The sequence below is a fragment of the Petromyzon marinus genome, chromosome 59, assembly GCF_048934315.1.
Source record: "Petromyzon marinus isolate PM22_M1 ecotype Great Lakes invasive population chromosome 59, UKy_Petmar_22M1.pri1.0, whole genome shotgun sequence".
Classification (NCBI taxonomy): Eukaryota; Metazoa; Chordata; class Hyperoartia; order Petromyzontiformes; family Petromyzontidae; genus Petromyzon; species Petromyzon marinus.
Window position 1 is genome coordinate 2,957,152 of NC_133725.1, and position 20,433 is coordinate 2,977,584.

The 20,433-nt window shown below is 47.0% G+C and overlaps 2 protein-coding genes across 2 annotated transcripts in view; one reads left to right on the top strand and one right to left on the bottom strand.

The window, feature by feature from the left end:
- LOC116955433 (N(G),N(G)-dimethylarginine dimethylaminohydrolase 1-like) overlaps nt 1–15,697 on the bottom strand; it is a 51,760-nt gene extending 36,063 nt beyond the window's left edge. Inside the window, exon 1 of the mRNA XM_032976509.2 lies at nt 15,374–15,697. Coding sequence (XP_032832400.1) covers nt 15,374–15,697 — 324 coding nt within the window. The remainder of the gene's footprint in view (nt 1–15,373) is intronic.
- LOC116955339 (CCN family member 1-like) overlaps nt 15,591–20,433 on the top strand; it is a 28,793-nt gene continuing 23,950 nt past the window's right edge. Inside the window, exons 1-2 of the mRNA XM_076053016.1 lie at nt 15,591–15,719; nt 19,653–19,724. Of these exons, the coding sequence (XP_075909131.1) occupies nt 15,696–15,719; nt 19,653–19,724 (96 nt within the window). The 5' untranslated portion in view covers nt 15,591–15,695. The remainder of the gene's footprint in view (nt 15,720–19,652; nt 19,725–20,433) is intronic.

Below are 20,433 nucleotides of genomic sequence, written 5' to 3' on the forward strand. Positions count from 1 at the left end.
GTGAAAACAGGCCTCAGGAGAAAAGACAGCCACACTGCGTGGCATACCAAGAGGGCGCTACGTAAAGAAAAAGCAACAAACACATCTGAAGCTGCCACCATATGCACTTGCAATGGCTGTGGCAAGGATTCTACCGCAAGAATTGATGTACCAAGTCATTCTAGGCTCTGCAAACCCCACAGCTGACCTCGTAAGGTGCAAACGAATCGTCTCCCGAGATACACAAGCCTATTTATTACTGGCCACATAGATCGAGTGACTACAACTTTAAGAGTTGTTTTTTCGCTCTTCTGGCATGTGAACTCAATGTGTACACATTTATTTTGCGGTGCCGGGTTGGCAGTGGCACACAAGCACAATTAACAAAAACACTGAAACACTTTTATCAATAACACCGCGGCCTGAAAAGAAAAAATATATATAGGCATCGCTTTAGGCAATGGTCCTTCTTCATTGCACATGAGCGGAGCAACAAATTTGCTATTCGTATTGCTTTGCACTAAAATGTTAATGCCCTATATAATTTACACTTTATAATGCACAAAATGCCAGGTTGTCTACATCATTTGTAGTTCGTTGCTGCTATCAAGAGAGTCAGTACGCTAGTTAATGTATTGTTATGCACAGAAAATATTAAGTTTGTCCGCCTAACCACCTGTCCATCAAAGGACACTTCGTCGTATTCTTGGTTCTTTCGGTAAAGTCACGTAGAAGGGAAACAATCAAATAATAAAAATATAAAACAATAAAATTCTCACGACGTTGACTGCAACATAAGCAATCATCATCAGGTGTGAAAACCACCGCAAGAAAATATGAAAAAAGTGGCGGTTTTTTTAACGTTAGCACCACGGAGAGCGATTTGGCAGTTTGTTCAGATGGACGAGTCCATCTATGTTCGGAAAAGAGGAGGGGGGAGACGAAAATAATGGATGCTTTCACAAACACTTCCACGTATTTAAAAAAAAAACCCTGAACCCAATTGTTATAAAACTTAGAACACAGCGTACAGACAACCAATGTCCAGATCTGTAGTCTTTTATTAACAATGCAGCACCATGAAAAGGGGGAAAACCCCAAAGGTTATGCTGCTTCCAAACATGGTTGACGCATGTGCGTTTGCATATTTCCATTTGCACGTTTCTTCATGCAAGCAAACTACATATCCAAATGAAGGCTCCTTTAAGAGAAATGGCTTTCCAGCTTGTTACGATTTTGAATTATGGACAATTTATAATTGTGGGACTTTGCAAATGATATTCCAGGCTATTTAACGTTCATTATATAGCAGATGGAATGTTTTGGTAATTTTCTGTATATATTGCCCAACAGCTGCAATACATTCATAATGTGATAATAATTTACAGCCCTTTGTCAATCCACTTCTCGATGACGTTTATCATGTTGTTATCAACCAATGCGCCATGACTTCGCACCAAACATCTCCGATAGGCATTAACTACCGGACATCCGTGAAAAGGAGCTGTTATAGCTAATCGGATTCCTCCGGTATAAATAACGATTCCGAACTCTTGAAAGCGTTCGTTTGGGTGGCTCGGCGAGTTTGTAACAGCTATGTCGGAGACAAAATTTGTACCGTTGCGATCCAGTCTTCGAATCGACGTTTAAACCACCCGTCATTACAACATGGTTCGGAAAGTTGAGCGAGTCAATGGTCCGAGAGACTGGTCATCAACGTGCTTGCGTAAAATAATCATATACAATTCGTCATAGTCAGAACATTTTTACTTAAAGCCGCAACAACTTATTTCGTCCGTTTGATGAAAGGCCGATGCAAAATCTAAAGGCTCGCCGGCACGGTGACATGTCTGCGCAGCGTTCAAAACGAAGCTAACGACGACGGCAAGTCTTGGTGTGCTAACCATTACACAATTGCACCAATCCCCCCCCGCCGCCATGTATACATTACATTGTAAACGAGCCAGATTAAATTGTCTAAAGTTCCATCAGCAGCCGATGTTTTAGCCAGCGCCCCGTCCCCCCCCCCCCCCCCGCGTTTTGCGAGAATACATTCTGAAAGGGAGACACATAAAATACATTATCCACCCCACCCACACAGAGAGACGCCAGGCACTCTGTCTTTGTTAGGCTGGGCGTGGCTCACTCGTGGCCATCTCGTGGGAAGACCCCAATTTAATGCGTTTAAAACCATCTGTCGAAGAAGAAGATTTCTGAAAATTATACCCCGCTCTCCCGCCCCCACCGCACCGCATATTTCACCGGGCATCCCCCTTGGTTAGACGCTCCTGCTATAGTCACGCCAAAAAGACGAAGCAAATTTGAAAATTACTTAAAGCACGTGCCAGTATGCAAAGCGCTGAAGATTGCTGTAAAATGTAAATAGGCGCGTTTAAATTACTGTCAAGTATGTTTTATTGCATGCCTTTCCCGTTCCCTCTCCCCCCGTCCCGTGCCCCTCCAACATTTTATGTTGGTCATCTTCCCCCTTACCTTTAACCCTCCCGTATAAACTCACTTCTTAAAACGGATTTTTTTTATTTCACCAGATTGTCAGGCCCACTGAGCTACATAGCTCTTTTTTACACAAGCGACCTGGCCACAACTAATAAGCTGAACGAAGTGGCTTACCATCATCGTGTGGAAATGTAAGCAGCCAAATAAGGTCGTGGGGTTCGATGCCGACCCTGACGCCTGGTGTCAATTAAATTGTACAATTCCGGGTCACACACACACACAGGAGCATACTTCTAACCTTTGCTTTAAAATAAGGGGGGGGGATGCATCTTATAATCCTGAGAATAAAGATACACAATAGCAATCTATCCATCTGGTGCTATGGTTTGAAAGTAATGAATGCTCATAGTCGGGTCACGAGTTGATATTCCGATATTCTTCACCAATCATCTCTTGGAGCCAATGTGGTCTATCGAGTGTTCATCCTATCGAACCAATGGCCCATACCATGACAACTTGGAATTTCCTTCATTGGCTCAGAGTCGGCGACGGATGTAAATACAACTCTATGTTGTTTGAACATGGAATGCTGTTGGAACCAAGTTGACTGCCATGCATTATTTATTTATAGGGACATGCATCCATTGTTACATAGCTTGAATAAAAATCAACTCTCACGCTCAGGATGCACGCATCGGCTCGCAGGTGCCAGAATAATTGTTCGTGCGATTCGTACAAATTGTATGGGAATGTTACAGTAACGGAAAATGAGAATGTGCTAATAGTAACCGGTAAAACAAACATGGTGGTAATAAGACAAAAGAAACGTATTCTTCAACGTGACGATTCATTGAATTGCGGTGGGGTGGTGAATTATAAATGTTCATTCTCTGGAGACGAGTTCCAATCTTTTGCTTTCACCGCCATTCTTCTTGACCATCGGCCATAAATCCCTTCGAGCCAGGACGCGTCCTGCCCAAGCCCACTAATACTTTTTTTTGTTATTAACAGTCTCTACAATGACGCATATCGTCTATGTTATTACATGTATGGGTTTGTATAACACTACAACCCGTGTATCAGAGAGGGCCCCCTTGCCTATAAACGCTGGGCCATTCACCATCATTGGTTCAAAAACCTGACCCGAGTTCGCCTGTGTTGAAATATCACTGCCGATAAGACACTCCCCAAGACGGCCCCGTGGTTGGCAAAAAAAGGGACCCAAAATATGGAATGGAGGCACAGTTCGAATTACGCCATTAATTATTACAGGCACGAAAAATATTTTCAGATTCCTTTAATCGCTTGATCGCGCATCTGTGGTAGGAATCAAACCGTGAACTGCGCATAACCTGGTTCACTGGTTTTTGTGCCCTTACCAGAATCTTCAACTCTACCGGCACGCTAAAATGTGCTTCCTCATGCAGCTGACCAAGGAGGGAAGTTAACAAGTTAAATAAATAAGTGAGTTGCGCAAACAAAAAAACGTCCGTTCTGCTGATGCCTCCAAAACAGATGTTTCAAGTTGCCAAATAAGGTTCTAAAATACGCCGACTCAGGTGTTTAAGCCCATGAATTGCAAATGGCCAAGATCTTGAAATGCAGATCGAGCTGTGGGGGTTGCAGTATTGCCTCCCCCACGACACCCAAAGCTTTCCCAGACAGCATTGTCCATTCGCCCCCACCCCTTACTCCTGCCGAGCTCTTTGCGTTAAGGAAACCACACTATACAATTACCTGCTCGTTAGATGGATTACAGAGGAATGGTCGGGTTGTGTTGCTGCTCAAATTGTGTACACGTTGCATGCGCATGCGTGGTATTATTACCACGCTTGCTCACTCAGGAAAGCCTCACCCGAGTCTCAATATATATTTCAGGAGGGTACCCGCTACGTTTTTGCAGCGGGGGAGGGGGGGTGCACTGTTGCTTTGTGTAATCCTAAAGGAGTCATTTGCAGGGTTTTTTTGTTAGGATTGGGATGTGTGTTCAATACCAGTTACATAGTTTATGGTTTTTAGATGTGGGAGGAAATTGGAGCAACCCAGAGGAAAAACCATGCATAAGAGGGAGGAGAAAATACACAAACTCCACATAGGAAGGGAAACCCCAAAATCGGGAATCGAAATCGAACCCATGAGCCTTTTTGCTGTGTTGCACAAGTTGTCACAACTGTGCCTGCCTGGCGCCCAATGTTTACATTTAATGCATACGTGTTAATCATTGTACACCTACAGCCCTTTTGTAAACACTGCTGGATGAGGGCCTCCCCATACCGGTTTGGGTGGTGGCAGGTATCGACCGCTGTGGTGGCTAGGAGATGTTACCTACCTCGCTTGGTATACAGGAGGACGTAGGTTCGATCGCGACCCTGACGCCTGTATATTTGACGTTTCCATGCTCTCCCTCTGGTCGCGTGGATTTTATCCAGTTCCTTCGGTTTTTCCCTCCACATTACAAAAAAAAAACATGCGTTTTGAGTATTTGCCTGCTATAAATGCCCCAACTTCGTTGAACTTTCATTTGTGGCCAGGTGACCTCTTAACACAAAAAAGAGCGATATAGCTCGGTAGGCCTTATCCGGTAAAATAAAAAAATATATTTTAATCGTATAGTTTTAAAATAGACCACGATTTACCGTGCTGGTCAGTGCGGGCTGGTGAGGGCGGGAAGCAGAGACGTGAAAGCGTCGAATCACGGTACAACAAATGGATTTTTCTGCACAGCAATCCGTTTCCGACCACACAAGCTCTCCAGCCTATAACAATCTAATTACTCGGCGAAACGTGATACTCTTAATTGTAAATGTTGTAGTGGGTTTACTCTCAAACCACACAGGTGTGCTGAGCGAATAACGAATTGGCATGGTTTGTTTGTGACAAACATTACTATAATTATACTCTTTGGTTCTTTCGGTAAAGTCACGTAGGTAGAAAATATAATAGATCACGACGTTTCGATCGCAACACAAGCAATCGTCATCAGGTGGTTGTTACGAAGAGTATGGATTCCTGCAGTCACGAAAGCTTCAAATCAAGATTGCTATAATTGGCCGTTTCGGGTGGTTGCGGGTTTAACGACACATTTATATTTCACGCGATCTAACCCAAAAACCTCTGTTATGGATAATATTGGTCGTGAAAAACCTTCGTGGTAAACTATGACAACCTGTTATGCAACGGTGGTCATTCGTCCAAGCACTATCCCAGGCACAAACCTGCTTATCGGAGATCCGATGAGATCGGATGCATTCAGGGAGACTTTGTTAAAAGGCTGCCTGTAACATTTCATAAATACGCCTGTCAATACATTTATTTTCACAAGCAAAGCGTTAATCCTGATTGTCGCTGGTGTTAATAACGCACGTACAGTTATCATGCATATGCAGTGTTGTGGATTGTAATTATCATTATGGTGATACATACTGTACGTAATGCGTTTCTAATGAATTATTAATAAGTGTATCGATAGTGTAATACAGACGTGAATTAACAAGTAAATTAAATGGTGCATTAGAGTCTAAGACACTGCTGATTATTCAGATAACGATGTTAAAATCTCACCAAGGTTAGCACAAAATATATCATCATCCTCACTGCCAATGTCACTTTCAGCATCATTATTACCATCACCTTCATCAGTCACTTCTATCACCAACCTTACCATCGCCTATTTGATCTTTAACACCCTGTAGATCACAATCACCACGCCTCAACCTGATCATCATTCCACCAATAATAACATCGTCATCACTATCCACATCTTATGCAATCGATTCGGGGAAGTACACCAGCGGTTGCCCTTTGCATAGAAATTCCTTGACACAGTAATGTGGAATTTCCAACGATTGTAACCTTAACACTGCCTCAGGATCACGTTTCAGAGACGAACACCCACCCAACACTCATTTGAGCGCAGAGACAGCGGACTTGGACAACCCTTTTGTCAATACACTGCTGGATGAGGACCTCCTCACACACCGTGCAGGTCTGGGGTGATTGTGTGACTATACTTCACCACACTGGTGAGAGTGTGGGTTGGTGAAGCTTAGCAGCGCAGTCAGTAGACGTTGGGAGAAAATAAGTACGGTACAAATGATTTGATTCTGCTGCACTGCTTCTACCGTCTGCAACGTAGCCCCTCGGCAGTCTAACAACCTGCGGTGAGTCTTCTTGGTTCTTTTGGTAAAGTCACGTAGAATGAAAATAAAAAACAAAATTAGACAATAAAATTCTCACGACGTTTCGGCCACAACACAAGTAGCCTTCTTCAGGTGAAGGAACAGCTTCAATGAAGCGCTGTCGTCCCGACAGTTCTGTTCCTTCACCTGAAGAAGGCTACTTGTGTTGTGGCCGAAACGTCGTGAGAATTTTATAGTCTAATTTTGTTTTATTGTTTTATTCTCATTCTACGTGACTTTACCGAAAGAACCAAGAAGATGAATCCTTGCAGTCACGAAAGTTTTAAATCGAAATTTAACCTGCGGTGAGGGTGCATGTTGTGGTCATCCATATCATGCACCGAACAAGCTCAACTCTGCGTAGCGTTCGGGTACATTCCAAGGGCTTTGCTTCGCAGGCACTTTGACAAATTTGATTAAGGGGCCGTCCATAAATGACGTCACGCGATTTTGGACGATTTTTGACCACCCCGCATCGTCACACGGCGTAACAAAAAGTCAGACTCCCCTCCCCCCCCCTTAAATATGACGTCACGAAGCTCTGCCCCCCCCCCCCCCAAAAAACCATGCTTCAAATCACTGTAAACTATTGTCATTGTACTGCGTATTTATATGTGGCGCTGCACTCTGATGTTGTTGGGGAAAACATTTATTAAAAAGTCTATTTAATTAAGTAGGACGTGCTGTCTATATTTATTTAAAGATGCGCATTTTGATGTGAAGTCACATTTCTCAAACCCCCCCTCGTCACTCATCTTCACAAATGTCTGACCCCCCCCCCTCCCCCCAGGTGCGTGACGTCATTTATGGACAGCCCCTAAGTATGAAAAGGTGGAACGTCACGTTGCCTATTAGGTTCATGTAATTGTCCACGTCGATGGTAGCATTGCAGAATTTGATCATTAATCACACCACTTAAGTTACACGCATGAGCTACTGTATTGCTGCAGCAGAACAGCTTTCACAATGAGATGCTGTATCGTCCTCATCTGTTAACACAAGCACAATTTGCAACACTCACGGTTGGGAAATCGTTTGCATTTGAGATTAATATTGTTCTTATAAGCATCTGATAAATAGCAGATGTGAAAGATAGATATATAAACTTTCTGGGGGGGGGGAGGGGGTGCGATCACCCCACGAAATTGATTTTTCCAAGACAAAAGTACACTGCAAACCTACTGGCTATCAACAAAGATTCGTTCATGAAGCCACCCTGATAGAAAAACACGGACACAAATTAAACCGAGAAGATGGGTACAAACTGAGCAATCATTGGAAGGGCGTTATCAACCAGCTTAAGTCAAAACCGGCTCTGATGTTTCCATCCTACCTGCCGATGTTCGCAGTTATTTCCGACTCTCTGAGTTGCATTGCCAGGTTGGAGGAGGTCTTTGTCATTGACAGGCTGTATGTCTTACTAGCACAGTCACCGATGCTCTTTTCCCTCGATGTGGCGGTGGTTCTCGTTTTTTCACAATACAATGGCTATCTTCACAGCCTCAGGGCGCCCTCCGTTCTCACAATACATTGACATGCTAATCTCTCTCAATACAATCGCCACCGCCACAGCCTCAGGGCGCCCTCCGAGCTTACATTTACATGCAAATACCATCTCGAAACCCCGCCCACTTATCCTTGGGCTGCACCCATCTCAGGCCTATATAACATCCTGTTTCAGCAGCTCTCTCACTGTATTTTTTCACCTGCGGACGATTGCTTGTGTTGCGATCGAAGAGTCGTGATTTTTTTTCTACGTGACTTTACCGAAAGACCCAAAGATTATGAATTCCTGCAGTCACGAAAGCTTTAAGTCAAGATATAATAATTACCATACTTCACCACACTGGTCAATGAACATTGATATAGAAGACGGCTTAAGAGACCAGTTCAGATATCAAATATCCGCGGTGGGGAGGGAGTTGAAATCAGGTTCGTAGTACAGAGCACTAAATATTGCACCACCCCATACCGGTTTGGGTGGTGGCAGTTATCAACCGCTGTGTTGGCTAGGAGATGTTACCTATCTCGCCTGGTATACAGGAGGTCGTAGGTTGGATCGCGACCCCGACGCCTGTATATTTTAAGTTTCCATGTTCTCCCTGTGGTCGCGTGAATTTTCTCCAGTTCCTTCAGTTTTTTCCCTCCACATTAAAATAAAACCATGCGTTTTGAGTATTTGGCTGCTATAAATGTCCAACATGATAAGCCACTTCGTTGAACTTTCATTTGTGACCAGGTAACCTCAACAACAAAAAAAGAACAATATAGCTCAGTAGGCCTTATCCGGTAAAATAAAATAAAAATGTAATAGCATCATGTTAAAATAGACCATGATTTACCATGCTGGTCAGTGCGGTCTGGTGAGGGCGGGAAGCAGGGATGTGGAAGCGTCGAATCACGGTACAACAATGGATTTTGCTGCACTAAATATTACACCACCACTCGCCGCAAAAAATATATGCATATAAACAGACGCACAACTTGGGCCAGACTTAAGTGCACCGAGGCCACATATATACCAAGACGGATACTGTACAAAAACATACGTATTACACAGATTGCAAGGTTCATAGCACAGTGCACAAACCTCCACACCACCACCCTCCCCCCCCCCAAGTAGAAAAAAATCCCATTGATAATTATTGTATTATGCGAAGAATATATTTTTGGCAACGATATGTATAGCCGCCTGAGAGTCAAATAAGAAGGAGAAGTATAATTTTTTTTATACAAATATAATTGGTACGTGGAACAAAGCCGTGAATAAAAAAAGCTACTGTTACAGCAAGGTCGCGATATGCAGCAAATTGGGACACGGCCAAAGAAAAAGCAGAAATTACAACGTACTTAGTGGATTATCGGGACGCGCATACGACGATATCGAGATTGTAAAGGGTGGGGTCGTGGGGGGACATTCAAAGCGAGATTACTACACAACTGCGGCAAGTGGGTCGCCGTGGTGGGGTGTGGCGTTCCTCGCACGCTGCCGTTGTTATTTATGGATCCGATTTCGCCCAGACAAAGGGGGGCGGGGGGGATGTGAAAAAAACAAATGAGAATAGTGTTTTACCCTTCCTGGCAATAAAACAGGTGTTAAGATCTTGACTTAAGGCTTTCGTGACTGCAGGAATTCATATTCTTAGGTCTTTCGGGAAAGCGACTTTACCGAAAGACCCAAGAATAGAATAGAAACCTTTTGCAAGGCAAGGCCGTAGCCATGGAGTCAACATTGGGGGGGACCAAATCTTCCGGGGGGTCTGGGGGTCCACCCCCAGAAAAAAATCTAAATTTGCAAACGAATTCCCTGCCATTTCCTGCCTAAAATATTAAAAAAAAATTCACTAACACATGGGATGGACTTTTTCTTTATTGTTTACAATAATGTCTAATAGTGTACTGTATTACATTGCTCCGTTTTTTTCTTTTTTACCTTTTCCTGTTTCATTGTATGTAATGGCAGAGGTTAGGGATGAATAAAGTACAACCATAACCACAATCATACTAACAGAAATCTATTTTATAGCAATATATTGGGGGGGGGGACATTTTGAGCATATTTGAATATTGGATGTGTCCCCCCCCTCAATATATATTATAATTACGGCCTTGTTGCAAGGTATCAAGTACTGCATTAACCACACGCGGTACTTGTGGTGAACATGCAAACAAAACATGCTCTGTGAATATATGGCATTGGCTTTGAAACTGATTGGTCTACACCAGAGGGGAGGGGGGGGGATGCCGACGAAATAACGCACCCACTCCACCTCCCCGGTACTTTTGCATAGGGCTGAACAATTAATCGATTTCAAATCGCAATTTGAAACAATGCGTTTAACAAATCGCAAAGGCTGCGATTTTTTGCGATTTTAAAAGTCCTATTACTTTCTTATTAGAATGGTTTGATTTTTGAATGATAACTTTATTTCTTTATGTTAACAATTGCTCTATGTTTTATTGTTCTCTTTACAATTTTTTTTTAACAAATACATGTTGGAAGCAATTCATATATTTTAAGTTATCATCCTTGCATTAGAATATATAGAGCAGTTCATATTGTGATGGTATCATGTGGCAATGCTCCGTCACACGTTTTAAATATATTACACAGTGAATATTAAACTGAAGCTTGACTTTAAAGAAATGTAACGCAAATCAAATCGCAATATCTGCCAGAAAAATCGCAATTAGATATTTACCCCAAATCGTACAGTCCTACTTTTGCAACAAGCGCGAGGAGCGTGTAATACGCGCGAGAATGCCCCCAAATACGCGTTAAAACGATTCTGTAACGATTTTAAACAAGGCTTTCAATTCGTCTCGACCTGACGTAGCTTTTAATCGCGATTTTTCTGACAGATATTGCGATTATTTTTTTTTTAAGTCAAGCGCACGAAGACGAATTTGTAAATTAACTTACTTACACAACGTTTTCTTTGGTTCTTTCGGTAAAGTCACGTAGAATGAGAATAAAATAATAAAATAACACAATAAAATTCTCACGACGTTTCGGCCACAACACAATTGAAGCTCTGTCGTTCCGACAGGTTTGTTCCTTTCACCTGAAGAAGGCCACTTGTGTTGTGGCCGAAACGTCGTGAGAATTTTATTGTGTTATTTTATTTTATTATTTTATTCTCATTCTACGTGACTTTACCGAAAGAACCAAAGAATATGAATCCTTGCAGTCACGAAAGCTTTAAATCGAAATTTACACAACGTTGTTTTCTTTTCGTATTAAAAAAGCCCCCTCCCCCATCATTAATTTCTAGCGGCATATGTTTAACGAACACGAGTCTGCCCATCAGACTCAGGAAAATCGAAACCAGTCCCAGAAGCTTGCTTTCTTAAGCAAATGTTGACGGAAAATCTGTCTGAACGCAAAGCTAATATAGGCCGACGGACTAAAACATCGTATTGTTTTAATTTATAATGGGTGAATATGCAGTCACAGTACCCGGTAGTTCAGCGCTATAGTTTTGTTATACCGCAGGTTTAAAGGTGCAGCTCTGCAATTGTTTTCTCAAACCACTGCAAAAGGGCCTCTACTAGGAAGGAGCTCTGGAGTCCCGTCTAGAGTGTACTTGAGCTACCTGTCCACGCTGTTCGGACGTCTTAAAAGAGGTGAGAGTTACCCACACTTTGTCCCACCACATGCAACATGTCGACCGACTGCGGTGTTACGGTATTTATACTGCTGGGTGGAGGATGGAGGTTGCAGAGCGATTCAACAAACTTCGCCCATCGGTGACACTTTTCGCGCTGGGAGATGAAATCGAACCGGCGACCTCTGGGCTTATTAGTCAAAGTCGCTCACCATTACACGACGGGAGTTGCTCTCGAGTCTCAGTTTAAAAAAAAAAAATCGTAAACAAGCCACAACCATACCACAGCTATGCCACCAATCAGACAGCGGCAATACTTCCTCTGTGCCAATCTGATAACAACAAAACGGACCTTGACAACAAAACAGGGTTGCATCCGATTACAGTCGCTGTGCTCCGACATGGCCATTGTGAACCTGCTCAGACAATCATCATCAAGGGCAGGGTACCCAGCAACTCCGAGGTTTTTTTTTTAGCTGTGCCTGCTTGGATATGGCAATAATGAGCCTACTGAGGGAGGCAGCGGGTTATCTCGGTCATAGAAAATTAATTGAACGCAGTGCTAATACAAGACAGTACTGCTGCCTGCTACTTTGCCGCAGTACTGCTGCCGTTTATGCTGCTGGTATAATGCTTCTGCCGCTGGCATAATGCTTCTGCCCCTGCTACAATGCTTCTGCCCCTGCTATAATGCTTCTGCCCCTGCTATAATGCTTCTGCTGCTGGTACAATGCTTCTGCTGCTGGTACAATGCTTCTGCTGCTGGTACAATGCTTCTTCTGCTTCAAATGCTGCTTATTCTAATTCTACAGCTGCCTTCACTTATGCTCCATCTGCTTCAAATGTTTCCCCATGCTTTCCAGTAAGTTGCCACACCCACCACCGTTGCTACTAATGTATCCTAATTAATTGCTTCCACCACCGCTTCCAGTGCGTATTGTTTTATCCGCTCCCGCACCCATCATACATGCCTTCACGAATCCCTCCCATTGCAAACCTCCACAATCTCCACCAAACGCGATAGCGATCACCACCACCACCAGATCACCGCAACTTCCATAAACACCATTTCCATCAATAGCACAATTCGCCATGAGCAACACTCGCACCATTTACAACCCTTACTAGCAGAACCATAGCCACTACCATCAATACCAATACGCGCCATTCGCCACTAAGTGACAGTGACGTCTCCACGGCGCCTGTGCCAGGCTAGGTGCACTTTGAGGCCACGTGAAATGTCGAAGGCTCGCCGCTGGTAGGAGGTCTCGAGACAGACCCAGCAGGTGCCATGGGTCATCTGACCGAGATGACCACTGGTAGATGCACCAGCAACTGTGCCCCCTACTTTGCCAGGCTAGGTGCAGGAGGTCTCGGAACACACCCAGCAGCTGCCACGGGTTGGCTGACTGAGATGACCGGTAGATGCACCAGCAGCTGTACCCCCCTACTGTGCCAGGCTAGGTGCAGGAGGTCTCGGAACACACCCAGCAGGTGCCACGGGTTGGCTGACTGAGATGACCGGTAGATGCATCACCAGCTGTACCCCCCGACTGTGCCAGGCTAGGTGCAGGAGGTCTCGGGACACACCCAGCAGCTGCCACGGGTTGGCTGACTGAGATGACCGGTAGATGCACCAGCAGCTGTACCCCCCTACTGTGCCAGGCTAGGTGCAGGAGGTCTCGGGACACACCCAGCAGGTGCCATGGGTTGGCTGACTGAGATGACCGGTAGATGCACCAGCAGCTGTACCCCCCTACTGTGCCAGGCTAGGTGCAGGAGGTCTCGGGACACACCCAGCAGGTGCCATGGGTTGGCTGACTGAGATGACCGGTAGATGCACCAGCAGCTGTACCCCCCTACTGTGCCAGGCTAGGTACAGGAAGTCTCGGGACACACCCAGCAGCTGCCACGGGTTGGCTGACTGAGATGACCGGTAGATGCACCACCAGCTGTACCCCCCTACTGTGCCAGGCTAGGTGCAGGAGGTCTCGGGACACACTCAGCAGGTGCCATGGGTTGGCTGACTGAGATGACCGGTAGATGCACCAGCAGCTGTACCCCCCTACTGTGCCAGGCTAGGTGCAGGAGGTCTCGGGACACACCCAGCAGGTGCCACGGGTTGGCTGACTGAGATGACCGGTAGATGCACCACCAGCTGTACCATCCAACACCATCACCTCCACAATCATTACCAACACCACCGACTGAACATCCACCATCATAACCTTTACGATCAGAACCAATGTCACGAACATTTAACCCTCACACCTCTTGCCACCATCACCAACTCCTGAAACGCTACATCGCCACAAGATATCTCCACAATTACCGGTAGTCATTACATTCAGGACCCTATCACCGCCATCCTGTCATTTATTCCAATTTAGAAATGTAAGGCCCAGCGAGGTATATACTGTTAGCTCTTTTTTCAGAAGCGACCTGTCCGCAAATGACAGACCAACGAAGTGGCTCATGTTGAAATTCACAGCAGACAAATACTTTTAACGCACGTTTTATAAAATGTAGAGGGGAAAATCCACGACCCCCCGTATACCAGGCGAGGTAGTTAACATCTCGCCACCGCGGGGGCCTCATCACCAACACTTTCGCTTTACTGCAGAATCAGAACAACCTAAAACGCCGCCATCCCTCATCACCCTCATGACTGCCACCACTACAATCCTTACCTACTCCATCCACATCAGCGCCACCTCGACTACCATCACCTTCCCGAACCAACCCCATCTACCATCACTCTCACACCGCCAGCCCTTCGCCATCAGCGCCACCCACATCACCCTCACCCCTCCGCCAACCGAATACATTGCCCACCGCAATCACAACCTGGAGCGCCACCACCACCCTCTCATACACCACCACTGTAACCATCACAACCCTCATCCACCATAACCTCTACCACCACCTTCATCATAACCACCACCGTAACCATCACAACCCTCATCCACCATAACCTCTACCACCACCTTCATCATAACCACCACCGTAACCATCACAACCCTCATCCACCATAACCTCTACCACCACCTTCATCATAACCACCACCGTAACCATCACAACCCTCATCCACCATAACCTCTACCACCACCTTCATCATAACCACCACCGTAACCATCACAACCCTCATCCACAATAACCTCTACCACCATCATCACCACCACCATAACCTCTACCACCGCATTCATCATAACCACCACCGTAACCACCACCACCACCCAACCACCATAACCTCTACCACCACCACCATCATCACCACCACCGTAACCATCACAACCCTCATCCACAATAACCTCTACCACCACCTTCATCATAACCACCACCTTCACTCACCATTACACCTCCACTACCGTAACCACCACAATCCTCAACCACCACCACCACCACAACCTCTACCACCACCACCACAACCTCTACCACCACCACCACAACCTCTACCACCACCACCACAATCCTCAACCACCACCACAACCTCTACCACCACCTTCCCTCACCATTACACCTCCACTACCGTAACCACCACAATCCTCTACCACCACCACAACCTCTACCACCACCACCACAACCTCTACCACCACCACCACAACCTCTACCACCACCACCAACCCCCCCCCCCCCGCAACTCCCACTGACCTCTAGCCGCCGCGACGGTGCCCCGGGGCGCGTGAGGAGGGCCGTGTCGCCACACACCACGGCCGCGTCCTCGACGAACACGGAGTCGGGCAGCGCCTCGTCGGCCGGCATGACCACCACCTGGAGCCCGAGCTTCTGCCGCAGGGCGCCCACGTAGACGCCGTGCTGCCGCAACGCCTTCGCCATGTCGACCGCCGCTTCACCCTCCTCCTGGTCCGCCGCCTCGGCGCTCGCGTGGTGCCGCAGCGCGCCCGAAGCCAGCGAAGCGGGCAGCTCCCTCACCACGGCGTGAGTGAATTTGCCGAAGGAAGCCGCCGCCGCCATGTCTCGCTCTCCTTCTCTCTCGGTGAGTGGTTGAGTCGGGTGATGGTGGAGGTGGTGATGATGGAGGTGGTGGTGGTGATGGTGATGATGGAGGTGGTGGTGGCTTTGGGTGCGTAGTACAATGCGCAGTGTAAGGCGATGGCGGGGTGATGGTGGGTTGTTGGTGCTTTTTAAAAAAATATATATGTTAAATATTTGTAATTTAAAAATATTAAATTTTTTTTAAGATTTGCTTTTTTTACCTCACGTTTTGTGCGGTTTTTTTCCCACTTTTTTTAGTGGCACTTTTCACACGGATACAAATTTCCACGAAAAAATTTTTCCCCCTCGCCTCACAACCTACTGGTATCAATTTAGCGGAGGTTGATGGGGGGGGAAATATTTATTTAATTTTACCAATTTAATTGTCGTGGAGGAACGTATATTTTCCCGCCAAAATTAAGAGAAAGCGTGCAGCCCTTCCACCGCTTTCTCTCCCTTTCGCGCTAAATTGTTTTCCCGCCCTTTTCTCTCCCGTCCCTCTGCACCGCTCGGCGTGCTCGCTCGCGATTTCTCTCCTCTCTCTCCTCTCTCTCTCTCTTGTATCCCTCTCTCCTTATCTCTCTCCTTATCTCTCTCTCTCTCTCACAGTCTCTCTCCTACTCCCGTTCCACCGTGCGTCGCGCTCACGCGTGAGACAGCCCGTTATGTAGGACGTGAGGGGAGGGGCTCTCTTGCCCATGCACAGGGGGTGGGGTTCACGCTGCAATCAACCCCGCCCCTCAAGCTCCCCCCCCCCCACTAACCCCCCCCACTAACCCCCCCCCCCACTAACCCCCCCCACTAACCCCCCCCACTAATCCCCCCCCCACCTCTACCAATGCCACCACCAAATGATTGCGCGCGCCCAATGAGCGCGCGCGGTTTTTTTCCCCCCCCGCCTCCGCCCCTCATTCCACCCCCCACCCCCCCACATCCACCGTAGCCCAAACTCCCCCTAACAACCGCAGACCCCCCCACCACCACCCATTTAAAACCCCGCGCCCCGCCCCTCACCCTCCACCAACCCCCCCACCCATTTAAAACCCCCAAGCCCCGCCCCTCACCCCCCACCAACCCCTCCCCCCTCCCATTTAAAACACCCAAGCCCCGCCCCTCACCCCCCACCAACCCCTCCCCCCCCCATTTAAAACCCCCAAGCCCCGCCCCTTACGCCCCATCAACCCCTCCCCCCCCCATTTAAAACCCCCAAGCCCCGCCCCTTACCCCCCACCAAACCCTGCCCTCTCCCTCCATTTAAAACCCCGAGCCCCGCCCCTCACCCCCACAAACCCCTCCCCCTCACCCCGATGACATCTGCTTTCCAGGAAATTGATAATTGCATAACGACGAGAATGATTATTGATTGATGCAATTATAATGAATCTATTCTTACAATAGCGATGCAGCATTAGAATTCATCGCATCGGAATCGATTCGTTTCGATTCCTTATTCGGCATCGCATGCCTGTCAAACTCTTATCAGTGTGTAGAGGCGTTAACTACGCGCTGTTGCGTAACCTGCATTGCCACCAGGGCAGTGCAGCATTACCCCTGGGTACAACGGTTGGGGTCAGTCGAGGTGAAACGGATCGTAGCCAGGGTTTGGTACGAACCAATCAGACGGTTCCACGTGGGAATGTATGATTGGTTCTACCTGGCCACGAAGGAGTATAAGACGGGAGACCCAACGGACCTCGGGGAGTTCTCTCCCTGCACGAAGACAGAAGACTGGGCTGATGCCTAGCTAGGACCCTGGACCAGCCTTCCAGCCCTTCTGAGGGCAGAGGCTCGGCATACCCAGTGGTCAGGACCCACCGGGCCAGCGGTGGGTCAGATAGCCTCCCCTAGGTCCTAGCCGGAGGACTAGGATAGTGGTAGACGTGTGAGTCCCGCCAAGTCCGGAGGCTGTACCTCCTTAGGTATCAAGGAGGTTAGCAGGAGACGTGTGAGTCCCGCCAAGTCCGGAGGCTGTACCTTTTTAGGTATCAATGAGGTTAGCGGTAGACGTGTGAGTCCCGCCAAGTCCGGAGGCTGTACCTCCTTAGGTATCAATGAGGTTAGCGGTAGACGTGTGAATCCCGCCAAGTTCGGAGGCTGTACCTCCTTAGGTATCAAGGAGGTTAGCGGTAGACGTGTGAATCCGGCCAAGTCCGGAGGCTGTACCTCCCTAGGGTATCGGGTGAGGGGACCGAATATCCCTCTGTGTGTGTTAAGCATTGTATAAGGAAATAATACAGTAAACAGAGTGTGCCTCCTAAGAAGTCTGCTCGTCCTTACAACACTACAAGTGCCTTATAAATCTCAACGTTCATCCTCCAAAGTCCCATCACAAGGGAGAAATGCAAACAAATAGACAAAAGTTATGTTACGAAACAAAAACGTTTTGTTTTATGTATTAATTTTGATACTTGGTGTCAATGATGCTACTTATCATGCTACTAGTGTCTGTGATTTTCCATGCTGTTGCTGCTGCTCGCTAGATATGTGGATGCACACACTGACATACGTGTCAACCCCTTATCAGTGCACCTACCTTAGGGGCCGTCCATAAATGACGTCACGAGATTTTGGACGATTTTTACCCCCCCCCCTTCGTCACACGGCGTCACAAAAAGTCAGACCCCCCCTCAAATATGACGTCACAAAGCTCTGCCCCCCCCCCCAAAAATAAAACATGCTTCAAATCGCTTTAAGCTATTGTCATTGTAGTGCGTATTTAATGTGGCGCTGCACTCTGATGTTGTAGGAGAAAACATTTATCAAAAAGTCTATTTAATTAAGTAGAACGTTTTGATTTAAAGCTTTCGTGACTGCAGTGATTCATATTCTTGGTTCTTTCGGTAAAGTCACGTAGAAGATAATTTTATTGTTTTATATTTTTATTTTATTTTATTGTTTCCCTTCTACGTGACTTTACCGAAAGAACCAAGAATATAAGTAGAACGTGTTGTCTATATTTATTTATAAAGTTGCGCATTTTGATGTGACGTCACTTTTCTCAAACCCCCCCCCCACCCTCGTCACACATCGTCACAAATGTCTGACCACCCCCCCCCCCCCCCCAGGTGCGTGACGTCATTAATGGACGGCCTCTAGACGCACCACACACATGTACCGTACCAGGTGTCAATAAAGTTATACAAATCTGAGCTCACAAACACACGCCTACCGGATTATAAGACGCACCTGTACCTTTGCTTTTAAAATATGGTGGAGGGGTGAGGGAGTAGGGGTGCGTCTTATAATCCGCGTTGACCATCGTGGTGAAGTATATCGTCATCCAGCGGTAGATTTACAAGGTTACTTTAGGTGACATTAACACGTCTGAGCATTGCCTCCGGATTATAACACACAACTTATTCGCGTTGTATTTTAACGCGAAAATCGATGGTGCGTCTTACAATCCGGTAGATGTGTGTGACCAGCTTCGTGTAACTTTATTGACACGGGTGGTGGCGTCTTATAATCCGGTTGATATGTGTGACCAGATTCGTGGAACTTTATTGATAGCGGGGACAGGTGCGTGAAAACCACTTTAGCTGCGATTAGATTCATGACGCTATCACTTCGTAGAGCTGATATTTGTACTTGCAGATTCTCTTTGAACTAAAGTATCGATAATCGATTATTGAATCGAATTGTGGAGGAGTTACACGAGACAATAATCCCCCTGTAGACTTTAACAGACTGTAGGGGTGTTGGCCATGAGCGGGAATCCAACCCGGGTCGCCAGTCTCGTAGCCCAGCGCGCTAACCATTGCACCACCGCTCCCCACAGACAGTCCAACATTAAGCCGTGGTCTTTCCACTGCTGGATCCCTCGCACAGCCGAGCGACACAATTCATCTCGCTCCTGCGCACAGAATATAAAATCTTGATTTATACTGGAGGAATCCGATGAGCTATGAAGCTCTTCCCCCCCCCCCCCCAACAGACTTCCAGTCGGGGGCACGGGGCTCAGAAAGTTACGACACGAGCTGATGACGTCGCTCCCATCAAGTCCCAGGTTTGTATATCCGGCGAACACAGTATTTGTTCCAGTGGGGAAAGGTGGATGACTGCGTTACCAGGCTGAGAGTACACCTAATCATTCAGCTGCTGCAGGGGGCAACTCACCTGTGTTGGGAGAGTGAGGTAACGTGTCTCACCCTGCCAGAGTGTTCAGACCCCAGCTCATCTGTCGTTCGAGTTCAACAACTCACCTGGGTTGGGAGAGTGAGGTCACGTTGGCTCGCCCTGCCAGGGTGTTCAGATGCCAGCTCACCTGTGGTTCGAGTTCAACAACTCACCTGTATTGGGAGCGTGAGGTCACGTGTCTCGCCCTGCCAGAATGTTCAGACCCCAGCTCACCTGTAGTTCGAGTTCAGTAACTCACCTGCGTTGGGAGAGTGATGTCACGTGTCTCGCCCTGCCAAGGTATTCAGATGCCAGCTCACCTGTGGTTCAAGTTCAACAACTCACCTGGGTTGGGAGAGTGAGGTCACGTGTCTCGCCCTGCCAGGGTGGTCAGATGCCAGCTCACCTGTGGTTCGAGTTCAGTGACTCACCTGGTGTGAAGAGTGAGGTAATGCGTCTCGCCCTGCCAGGGTGTTCAGATGCCAGCTCACCTGTGGTTCGAGTTCAACAACTCACCTGGGTTGGGAAAGTGAGGCAACGCGTCTCACCCCTACAGCAAAATATACAGTTAATGAATGTAATGTTTGCAGGTGGTTGTT